We start from the raw sequence: 12,801 nt of genomic DNA, 5'->3' as shown, positions 1-12,801 counted from the left end.
TATTGGGAGTTTAGAGGGATAAGCCTATTAAGTGTTTTGTTTGGTTGGGAGACATGGGAATTTTTGTGGGATGAGGATGAGGAATTGAGGAAGGAACTCCCTCCTTTTCAATATCTGGATAGGGGTAGGTAATTGGGAGGGAATTCCTCCTTTAATTTGTCTAAGCAAATCTCAGCCATCCGTTTTTATTAATGACCTAATCTCCAACTAAACTCCCTATCAATTTCCATTACCTCTACCAAACAAGATATTGGGATTAAAAATCAAATTCCCATATTAATCTCATCATCAATTCCCTCATGTAAACTCCCAATCCCCTTCCCTCGAGTTAACAAACAAGCCGCAACAGGTTAAGTTAGAAGATATTGTTTCAAAATACTAAACGGTTTCATAAAAAACTTTCTATAGAGAAGTTGTTTTAAAATATCAAATATATATATTTATTATGTGTTAATTAGGTTTTACTTAGAAAAATATATGTGCGTTGCAACAGGCAAATGCTATCTTAATATTATACGGTTTAAATAAGATGAAATTCACTGTGGGAATTTACTTGGATTTTTTTTAGAAAATCATGAGCTTCAATTAGAAGTCCGACTTTCATCTCAAGTTAGCATGTAAGGTTTTTTTAAAGAAACTTCTTATACGACTTCTTTTGTATTTTCAAAAGCAAACAAACTTAAAATCCGACTCATACATGGATTTCTATTTCCAAAAGCGAATGAACTTAAAAACAGACTCAAATACGGATGATGTACAAAAATACCGGTAAAAACATCTTCAATTTTTATAATAGTATAGATTTATTACAAAGTTGACAAATATATTCATCCATATTTGATATTTTAAAACAACTTCTACATAGAAAGTTTCCGTATGAAATGCACCGTTTAATAGTTTGAAAAACGTACTATGAAAATCGAGTTAAAAACTAAGTCTTTTTGACTGGGAATACTGTCAAGGCTTTGCCTAGCAGTTTAAATTTTATAGAAAAATAAAATATTTACAAAGTTACAGATAATACACAAAAGAGAAGAAAAGGCAACAAAGCTATAAAGTGTGCAACCAATTAGAAACATATTGTTTCAGGGAATCCTTCATTCTGTGCACAGATGCAGAAGAGTTTATTTCACAAAAAGGGATTTCCAGGATTGAAATGAAGGTTAATATTTTGAAAGATAAGTCCATTGCTATGCTTCTAAATGTGCCATGACGCCATAAAGAAAATCTCAAGAAAACCTCTTTGACTAAACCTGAGCCTTGCCAGGACAACCATCTGAAAAAAATTTCAGGTTTTGGTTCCAATGAATTCCCAAATACTGTCAACATCTAGCACTAAAAGCGCAAGTGAAAAAATGATAAAGTCTTGTTTCCCTCTAATCAACATTAATAAGAAAAGAACATGAAACGGAGTGTTTTTGAGAAAAATAATGTAACTAGTGTTGGAAATTTGGTCATAATTCGGCATATTTTATTCCAAAATAACAAGATAATAAACATGATATTTACAATAGGATTTGATCCAGTGATAGTGGTGAATGTAATCAACATGAGCATGCTTAACGTTGAATAAGCATCAACAATCACATAATGACACAATGTTGACATTGCGATGAACATTAACAGTAAAACTTCTAATTGAAATAATATAATAAGGTTATACCCCAAGAATGGTCCTCCGCTGGAGTTTGAGGCAGTATTGCCTCCGTTGGTGTTGACGGGAGTCTCCTTCTCCTTGTCTCCAGTGTTCGACATGTTGGTGAAGATGAAGTAGATGTTGACGAACAGTGAGTAGTCGCGCCTTGCGCTCCCCAAAAACCTGATCGCCCGCCCGTCTGTGCAAACGTCGCAGCAACGCGTGGTTTCGGAGGCCTACTCTCCCAACGCGTGTGCACACACTGGTCGGGATGGGATTACCGTAGCAGCAACAGCTTTTGAAAATGGATGAAAGTGTGTCTTCTTCTTCTCGCGGGAGATCAAATCCATTCCCATTTTATAAGAGGAATGGAAGATGAAGAGTAAGAGTCATGGAATAGGAAGAGGAATGGAGCAACTAATTGTCATCAACTAGCCATGAACCATCCTCTACTACACAACCATCAACCAACAATCAATTAAGAGTAATTGATGTAAGTTACCAATGGAATAGGAAGAGGAATAGAGCAACTAATTGTCATCAACTAGCCATGAACCATCCTCCACTACACAACCATCAACCATCCATCAATTAGGACTAATTGATATAAGTTACCAATTCCTTAATCAAATGGATTAATTCTCAAAACTCTTCATCCCATTGATATCCCATAGAAGAATGAATTCACATGAATTCCTAGCATAATGAGCCTTGGAATTTATTTGATTTAATTGATTTAAATGGATTAATTACCCAATTAAATCTAACAACTAGAAATTTTTAAGAAAACTTCTTTTAGAAAAACACAACCATGTCCCTATTAACATATTCGAAATACTGGTCCGGTATATTTTAAGATTGATCACATGTGTCTTGCTATCGAGGAGTATGTCGCTTATCACTAAAAGAATAATTATCTGTAAATGTGGGTGGGTACCCATATCAAGTTTGAGTTGGTTTCATGTAAAAAAAAAGGTCTGGACTTGGTTTCATCCCAAGTAATAACCTAACCAATTGACATATGCTCATTTCGCTTTTAAGAAAATATTTTAAATCTTATTTTTGGAATTGTAATGGTAACGGATGCTTTATTGGTCATGTGCTATTATCTGGTTAATATTGCCGATGAGTCATTGGCTGATCGGCCGAACCGCCCAGTCCAACGGGGCAGGCTGCGACGACAGAAATAAATAAAAAGAAAAAGAAAAGATTAGGACTGTAGCAGCCAAAGAAACGTGAGGACAGGGGCAATTTATGCGGGTTTGTTTGCAGGCTGATTAATGATAGTTATTTATGTCAAACAAATTGACGAAGTTAGGCTGGTCACCAATTGATATATAGTAGTACTTGTGATTGCGCCCTGACACGACACGACGAATAGTATGGGAGACAGGGTAGCTGTTTAATTAGCTGTCCGCCTATGCAAAATTCATTTTTAGATAATATCTACAAAATTCATGAATTTGCCAGGACAGTTGACGTGGCCTGGGGGCTTGATTGTGAATTTGTGATGAGTAGGGCCGTAGGGGAACTAATCGTGACCCATGAGGACAACCAAAGCCAGAACAAGGGTTGGTCGGGGATTAAGCCAGGTTTAAAAATTTGACCGGAAACGCAGGTCTTTCAGTTTAAAAAAGGAGAGGTCTCGAAGAAATGTTTAAAATGCTCAGCAAGAGCTTGGGTCTTGGTCAGAGGTTGAGAGCCAGAGAGAGCCTGCCTCAGTTCAACCATACCGGGTTGGCCTACCCCGCGCTTATTATGGCCATGTTGCCGAAGCGCGTATTTTCTGCTCTGTTCCTTAGCCGCGTCGCCTTTCGATCTTCGTCTGCTAATAACGTCTCAACTACCAGCCGCAGCGGCACAGCACAACTGCAGGTCAGTTGGACGTCCGTCATCGACCCGTGCAGCGCACGTACCTGCGACTAAAATTTCTGGTGTGCTGAAGGCTAACCTACGCGAAGGGAAGCAGGAAAGAACGGAAAAAAAATTTGGTGGAGACCGGATGTAACCGGCCTCTTCTACAGCCCCGCTTCGGATGGATGCCACGTGGATGACATAGGGATCAAACGGTTAGCTCGGTCCGGCTCCCGGCGTTGCGTGATGAGGACACACGCGGCTTGGCTCCACGAGCAGCCGTGTCTTTCAAGCTCTCCGTCGGCTCAATTCGACGAACATCATATCGCATCTCCTTTTGCCTGGTGAGCAGCGACCCGCGTCTTCCTCCGGCACTGCAGGGGTCGTCCTTTTCCTCCTCCGGCGCCGCAGACGTCCCTGAGACTGACATATATGGGACTGGGAGCACCATGGCCGATGTGCCGTGCTCCACCACCGACATCGCTTCTGATGTGCTCTTCGTGCTTGTGTTTTTTTTGGAGATCTTGTTTGATTGGAGGGAGTTTTTAGGAGGGATTGGGAGTTTAGAGGATGATGCTATTAACTGTTTTGTTTGGTTGGGAGATGAGAATTTTGGTGAGATGGGGATGGGGAATTGAGGAATGAACTCCCTCCTTTTCAATACCTGGGTAGGGGCAGGTAATTGGGAGGGAATTCCTCCTTTACTTCGCCTAAACAAATCGCCATCCGTTTTCATTAATGACCTAATCTCCAACTAAACTCCCTCTCAATTTTCACCACCTCTACCAAACAAGAGTCTGGCATGAAAAATCAAATTCGCATCTTAATCTCACTATCAATTCTCTCGTGTAAACTCCCAATCCCCTTGCCAAACAAGCCAGGCTAGAGCTTGAACCGTTTAGAGTCGAGGGTCAGGTGCTGTCGCCGGCCGCTTCTCCATGGCATGAGAAGAAAATTAACATGCAAAATTGAAGTGCCGTAGGATTAGGAACCAGAAAACAATATACAATATTCATATCAGGGAGAAGAACTGGAGGCAGGGTCATCGTCGATCGAAGCGGTAATCGATGAAGTATTGCGTTTCGTCCGTGGCGGCCGCCAGAAATTGGAAGACGGGTACAGTCGCAGCCAGCATCCAAACGCGCCGCGGGATCAATTGCCTGGCGCTGCGGCTCGCCGGCGGCGGCCGCCTGGAACAGGAACAGAAAGACGGTCGTCGATGTAGCCGATATCCAGGCGAGGAGACACGATCTGCGTTGAATCGAGCCGTCGGCGAGGCTGAAAGCCGCGTCTGCGCCTGGAGCCAAGCCATTTGCATCCTCGTCACGCAGCGCCGGGAGCCGGGCCGAGCTAACCGTTCAATCCCTAGGTCATCCACGTGGCATCCATCCGGAGCGGGCTGCAGGTGAGGCCGATTACACCCGGTCTCCACCAAATTTTTTTTCGAAAGAACTCGATCGTCAGCTTGTCTACTCCCATGTGAATCTCTATCCCTATTGGTCCACCTACTAATCCACTCAGCTCTTCATCTCTCAGCGGTGTGTGACGCAATAATCAATTAAGTAAATTACGTTTAGCGTCACCTTTTATTACCAAACTTTATTTTGGATCACATGTTAACCCATCTTAATTTTCACTTTGGACTAGCTTATTTTGTCTTTGTTTTACTCCATTTTGGACTATCTAAAATCTTTTCTCAAGCATATAACGACTTTGCATATTGGCTCCTGTAAACCAACAATCTTCCCGACATACACGTAGTATATTTTTACAAGATTAGAGGGTAGATGTACTTAGAGATGTGACTTCTATAAGATTAGAGGGTAGATGCACTTAGAAATGTGACTTCTATGTAGGATGTTTTTTGCAAGATTAGAGGATAGACTATTCTAGTATTCTTTGCATATTTAGAGGGTAGATACAGCTACACATACATTACTCTTTACAAGATTAGAGATAGATGTAGCTAGAGAAATGATTTGAGGTGATCCAATGTACAACGAAGTAATCTTACCTAGTTCGAAGTGAAAATATTAACTGGAGGATAGTAAAAAAAACAAAATTTTGGTAAAAAGGTGGGCCAAAGTTTAACTAACTTTAATCAGTTTCCACCAAATGTTGTCCCCTTTGGACATTGACAACACAACATAACTTTATCTAGTGCTCTCGACCACCATATAGACTCAAGCACTAAGGGCAAACCCCCTATGTTCCGAGCCACCTAAACCATGGCTCGAGGCCTAGTGGTTAAAACTCGTTTTATTTTACCTGGAACATATGTAAATTCACCATGTATTTTATAGATGGCCAAAAACATTGTGTGATCAGTCTAAATGTTTTTATAGCTAAATGTTGGATTCGTCCTTGCAAGCACTATTGATACATTGGTTCTACAACACTAAGGTGTTTTAGATAATAACATGAAATTTTACAATTAAGCCCATGCTTTTATTTTTTTACTCAAAACTTCAAACAATTAATAAGCATTATCCGACCATCAAATATCAGTCACCCATCCACAATTTCTTCTCTTTCTCTTATTCTTTTTTGTACCCTATCTCCCCATGCGAGTAATGACAAGGCGTGACCCTCAAGAGCGGTGCAGATCAGGGCAGCATGGAGAAAATCTGATCGACTAGGCGCTCCGCTCTTCAGCGGCAGCGGGCCAATGAACTTTTCAACGATGGCACAAATCAGGGTGACGGAGCATCCATGATGGTAGGCCCCTCCTCTCCCTCCCCTAGTTATCACAGCCTTCCTCTCACCCTTTTCTCCCTTGTCGCCCCACACGTTTACCCTGATGAGCCATCACGTGCCTAAGGATCCTACTTGGTGAGCCGAAACCACTTGCCACGCATGAGAATTGTGCATGCCCTTATGATTTTGAAAATGAATCTCTTTTCTTTCTATTTTTCCAAATATCTTCTTTGCGATTTTTGGTGTTGGTATGATCGACTTATGAACCCATCACATCAATACATCAACATGGTGTTCATCCCCATGGTGTCTTGGCTTTTCCCTTAACATAATTTCATTCGTCACCATTCATCAAGGTTGACTTTAAGCTTACTACATATTAATAGACCAAATAACCATATTGGGGGTGGGAATAGATTTGATGTGACCTAACTTGTATTAAGGCTGAGTTTGAGGAGAAGGGGATTGGGAAGATACGCAAAACGAGATGAGCTATTAGCATATAATTAATTGAGTATTAACTATTTTAAATTTTAAAAATGGATTAATATGATTTTTTCAAGCAACTTTTCTATAGAATTTTTTTTACAAAAAACACACCGTTTAGTAGTTTGGGAAGCGTGCGCGAAAAAAAAGAAACAAACAAACTCCTATTGTCATGCTGCCGAATGCAGCCTAGTCGACACAAGCACATATGTATGTGACTACACTTTGTAACTTCAAAACTATTTTTTTTGAACGACTCGCACGAGATGGTGCGAAGTTCTATTGATAGAGCAGAAAAAAATTACAAGATTACAACCCTGGAAGGTCGTAATCAGGAAAAAGGAAAAAAAATACTACCACCCACACCGACAGCGCCAACACATAGGTCCGGAAGAAGGCTAGCACCGGACCGGCCGCCACTAAGCGTGACTGACCGCCGCTAGGCCGACAAAGGAACACATACGAGAATGCCCAAAAGACGCCCTTACAACCAACACAAAGCCCAACTCTATCTAGAGTGTGCTTGCACCAGTCGTTCGAGTGGTTTCGACAAGGGATGCCTAAACGACGTCTCCAAGGAGAGAAGCGACGGAAAACCGCCGCCGCCGTCCGTCAGGGACTCAAAAGAGCCAAGACTGGGTTTTCGCCCGGCAAACACCCTTGAGGGATGAGACGACACGACAACGCCCTTTGGAGGGGGAACATTGTTGTCGGTCCGGCCAGGCCGGGCTGGGTTTTCACCCGCCGCTCATCACCTGCAAGTTCATGGCTGACGCACCGATGCTCTACCACTGCTCAACCTCTGCTGACATGTGGAACCACTGCACCGGCGCCCCCGTCGGCCAGCATTCGTGCGCCGAAGACCACGCCACACCCCCCGGCCACTCCTACTCACACCGTGGTCGCCTCATTTACCGCCGGCCGCGCCTCATCGCGCCGTGCCGGCCTCCTCCACCACCAGACGCGCCTCTCGCGCTAGTCCAGTCTCCCGCCATCGACCGCGCCTCTCGCTCACATATAAGAACGACGTCAATTTTCTCATCACAATTCAACCATACAAATATGTTCTCGAAATTCAACGGGTGATGGACCGGTAGCTATAGCAGTTTATGACAACGACCAATATTTATATATATGCTTCGCTTTTCTCCTTGTAGTAGTACCTTCAACGCAATTCTATGCATACCTTGGGTGTGTTTAGTTCACGCCAAAATTGGAAGTTTGGTTGAAATTGGAACGATGTGACGGAAAAGTTGGAAGTTTGTGTGTGTAGGAAAGTTTTGATGTGATGGAAAAGTTGGAAGTTTGAAGAAAAAGTTTAAAACTAAACTCGGCTCTTCTCTTTTGTTTTAGGATAAGATTTGATAAAGTTCTGATCATTGATAACTTTTATTTTGTTTTTAAACTAAACATTTGAGAAGTTATCAATAATCAGAATTTTAAAATTCTGATAAGTCTTATCCTAAATATGACTGGATGGAGCAATTTTTTTAGTCCTTTTGTAACTGCTACATTTATTGCAATACATGAGCATTTTGCTAGTAAAAATGCGTAAATTACAAATGACGAAAAAAAAAGTGACCTGCCGGAAGTGACAACAGAAAGGGATGTTGGCTACACGGTCGCGATCCCATAGTACAGTTTACTTGGCTGGCAGTATCGCAGTCCGTTCGTCAACCGGTGAATGGCAGCGACACGCTAGGCAAGTCACTGCTCTGCTTGATCAGGCTCGCTCCCTCTTTTGGGTTGGCCACGGTAGCGCGTACGCGGCGCCCAAGCTGTCGGGGTCTCTCAGGTGAGCCAAGCCGCCGGCGATTCTACGGATGCCGCTGTCACGGTGCGGTGTGTGTGTGTGACGCGACCCGCGCCGGCGGGCGCCCCCCAAAACTGAAAGGCCGGAAACGAGGTGAGGGAAGAGCCTCATGCTACGTTCCCTCTGACGATCGCTAACATGTGACCGAGCCACGTCTTTTTACCTTCACGTTAATTCGTTAAAGAATCTCAATCCACGGGGTGTTGGTGGGCTTCACGGCATCGGGGTACTGGGTTGATTTCTGTGAGATGGTTATACAGCGCAGTAAGTCTACTTCTAGTCCCTCAATATATGTCCAATCTTATTCATATCCTTGAATCGTGGTACCGGATATCTAGACACTTAAAATATTAAAACAGGTATAACTTGCCTCCCTCGGCATTTTTGGAAGGTGGTCACCGATACAACGCTTTGAATTGTCCAGCCCGTTGAGTCATCCTGTAGGATCCACCCGCCAGTGACCCACTGACCATGCTCTTCCTTCCTTTACCCCTCCTAGGTCTGGACGATAGGGCATCCATCCATGGCATGCTGCAAGTGAGGTGGCGGCGAGTTCTTTCAGTCCACCTACTTTGCTTGCTCTTGCTCGGTTTCCCCTTTCCTTTGAAGATTTGTGCTCTTCTAGTCTTCCCTGATGGAGGGCGTCGTCCTCATCGGAGCGGCGAAGTGAAGGCTGCAGCGGCCAGCGCTGTACCTGCTTGCTATCACCGGCCATCATCTGGCTACTGTCACCACACATGTAAGGAGCATCGCCGGGCGGCCTAGCCAAGGCCCCGGAAGCAATACCAACTGACAATGGAGGTCGGCGACAGGACGACAGCGATGCCCGCAATTCTTTGCAATTTTGTGCCATCGTCCATGTCACGCCACACAATTCGTGCAAGTCCCACAAAAATTGAGAAGAACAAAAAAAGTATCCCAATTCGAGCCATCGATCATCTCGTATGCACACGTGCGTCAACCGCGTCAGGAGATGGAAAGGCGTCGGCGACGCTGGAAGAGCACCTTGGCATCGGCGATGGCCTTGGTGCACGAGCTACTGGACGCCCGGCTCGACTGCGAGATGCGTCCGGAACAGTGAGTTGAGGGTGCGGGGGAAGCTCCGGAGGAGGCGGTTCACCGGGCTGACGCGCACCAGCTCACGCTTCATGCTCACGTGGTTCTTCACCAAGTCGGTGAGCCGTATCCGCATCCGCACCACCTCCAACTTCACCTCCGAGTTCTCCCACCACACCAACGTTTAGTTGTCCTGCGGCAACATCGCGTCGCTTCCTATCCCGTTCCACGACCACATCCCACCGCCTCCGGAGGCGAAATTGCTTGAAGTAGAGCACATGTGCGGCCATCTGCATGGGCAGCCGCTCGTTCCGTGCCGCGTGCAAATCCCGTGCCGTTGCCCTGATGACGGGTCGGCCCCACAAGATTACTTGGCGGGTTGGACCATGTCAAAGTGCCACGCCAGCGAAACTGCGTTCTAAAACAGTTAAGGAAGACAAATTACACCGGTTTTAATAGATTAGGAGCCAAGGTATCCGGTATTACGGTTTAGTGATAGGAATCAAATTAGAGTCAAAGTGAACTTGCATAGCAATGTGTGGGCTGCTAGGCAGATCGGGCACAGACAGAACACTGCCCAAGAAATGTTCTAACGAATTTCAGGCAACACGTGCGAAACAAACCATGATTCTAAGTAGCTTATGAAAGTATGGCTTGTCTTCTAAAAGTACAGTTTCTCTAAAAACTTCCTACATCAGCATCCATTAGATAAAACTTTTTCCAAATTACTTGTCAGGGAATGTATCCTATGCACACAAGTTCTTATCTATAATCTATCCAACCATCCAGTTAGAACACACCCTAATAATCCATAGTACTCGAGAGTTTGAGACTATGAGGTACTACTGAGTTTGTCGGTTCAGAGATTCTGGTACCCCAAGGCTTAATCTTCTGGCGTAACAATGTGAAGGATAAACAAGTGGGTGATTTTGTGATGCATTCTGTATTCAGAAGAGACCATGCCAAGTGCCAAGAACGTGAAGCTACCAACTAAGTCCCAGGAATGTTCCGTCACAACAAGTGAGTATAAAAGTCACTTCGGTTAAGATCAAGCATGGCGACCAAGAGCATGATCCCGAAGCCAAGAGAGTAGAACGGGATTAAATTCACCTTTTACGGTCTCGCACAATGCAGAGAAGATCATGGCGCGGCACACGTGGGTCATCTCCTTGCTCCTCACCTCCGCCGTGGCTGGTGCGTCGCGGCAGCCGCCCGCGACCGCAAGCCAAGGACCGACATGGACCGGCCTTGCCGGAGAGCAAGAAATGGAAGGAGCAGCCACCGCTTCATCCGCAGCGCCGGTGGCTTCGCTGTTCCCCGGCCTCCCGCCATTGCCGCCGCTGCCAGCGCTCCCCGCTCTGCCGCCGCTTCCACCGCTGCCCGCCTTACCGCCGCTGCCACCGTTGCCGCCATTGCCGCCGCTCCCTTCACCCGGGACGACGACGACGCGGCCGCGGCCACCATCGCCACCGCCGACGGAGTGCCTGACGTCGCTCGTGGAGCTGCTGCCGTGCGTCGACTACCTCACCAACGACGCCACCGCGCCGCCGGGCGCCTGCTGCGACGGATTCAGGTCGCTCGTTGGCAGCGCGCTCATCTGCCTCTGCCACGGCATCAATGGCGACATGAGCAGGATGATCTCCAGGCCCATCGATCCGGTCCGCATGGTGCTCCTTCCCGCCATGTGCAGCACCATGCTGCCGCCGCAGTCGCTTTTCATATGCTACAGTAAGCCAACGCTTTTAATTATATGTTTTTTTTTATTTTGCCAAAAATGATTTTGAAGTCACAAGTGATTTGATGTTATAAAAGACATAAATCACAAGTCATAAAATTATAACTTTTATGGATTTATAATGTTATAAAAGACATTGACTTGTGATTTGATTTTCGCAGCGGAAACAGTGCCACCATTGGTGCCATAGTTCTACGGTGCATATGCTACTGTCTTCAGTAACGCGTTCGGCGTTCGGCCATACCGTGCAAATTACTTTACAATTCTTGTCTTCTGAACATTCGATTTCGAAATTTTGTTTTTCAGACTGAGACCGATCGATGTAAAAGCAGATGGGATATAAAGTTTCATCAAGATTAACTGCTGATTTTCTTAAAAAAAAGAAAGAATTAATTGTTGATTACTTCCTTCGTCTCAAATGTAAGCATTTTTAAGGTAGTCACAGATATTAAAAAAACTAGTTGATACCCCGCACGTTGCTGCGGGATATATAGATATATAACTTTGAAGAATTATGGCTCCAGCAAAGGTTTTAATATTTTGCAATTCAAGATATGAGCTTTCTTAACGAAACAGGCATAGCTGCAGGCCTTAGCAAGCATGCAGATGAAGTTAATTACTTTGACAAAAACGAACTGCACCAGAAAAGTCTGAACAGAAACTTGCAAATGTAAGCTACCAGGGGCCAGGCAAAGTACCGATTGTAGCTAACATATTGCATTTAACCCAAAAGATTAGTACAGTTTGTTGACAAAAGGAAATGAAATTCTATAAGAGCATTTGAATTGTCGTGTCTCATTAATTACCTGGCATATAAATCATCACGTTTACTCATAATCACTAGCCAATTAAGTCGTACATTCGTACGACTATGACTTGCACTTTTATATGTAACGGTAACGGTAAGTATCATTCATGGGAGTACCAAAAAATATCGTAAATTTTTTGAGTCAAAAACTTTGATATGTAACTATAATATAATTGAAGTACTATAATTACATTGTAAGTACACTGTAATTATATTAGTAACTACGATATAACTTATATAAAACTTGTATTCAACTATGATTTGGTTAGACGTGACATATGTGAAAATTTAGTTGTAACAATTTTTTTTCTTCATACAAAAGTTTCGAGGCGATCCGATGGTGACAAATCTGAAAATTTCAGGGGCAAAAAATTTGTGGAAGTTTTCTAGCAAATCCGATCATTTATATATGTTAAAATTTAATTAGGTAATTAGATTTATAATAATTGGGACTATGACTTGCATTTTTAAATGCGTATCGTTTGTAATAATTATATATGTTAGAATTTAATTAGGTAATTACAGCTATTGGAACTACTATATTTAAGTTTTGCCAAAGAGTGAGATTTACAGGTATTATATACTAAACTACACATAGAACATATAGGCTGTGATAATATTAGGAGTTAGAGTACCATGTTGTTAGCGGAAGATATTTAAATGTTGTTAGGTGGGCAAAGAATACGATGATTTATTTTGAGTTATTATAGTGCTCT

At 43.7% G+C, this 12,801-nt stretch overlaps 1 protein-coding gene across 1 annotated transcript; it reads left to right on the top strand.

The window, feature by feature from the left end:
• Nucleotides 1–10,680: 10,680 nt before the first annotated feature.
• On the top strand, nucleotides 10,681–11,680 carry LOC9269957 (uncharacterized). Its single transcript, XM_015790953.3, has 2 exons — nucleotides 10,681–11,270; nucleotides 11,439–11,680. The coding sequence occupies exons 1-2, from the start codon at nucleotides 10,685–10,687 to the stop codon at nucleotides 11,465–11,467; spliced, it is 615 nt and encodes a 204-aa protein (XP_015646439.1). The 5' UTR covers nucleotides 10,681–10,684; the 3' UTR covers nucleotides 11,468–11,680.
• Nucleotides 11,681–12,801: the final 1,121 nt, after the last annotated feature.

This window comes from Oryza sativa, chromosome 7, assembly GCF_034140825.1.
Source record: "Oryza sativa Japonica Group chromosome 7, ASM3414082v1".
Classification (NCBI taxonomy): Eukaryota; Viridiplantae; Streptophyta; class Magnoliopsida; order Poales; family Poaceae; genus Oryza; species Oryza sativa.
This window is presented reverse-complemented; position numbering and strand designations above follow the sequence as displayed.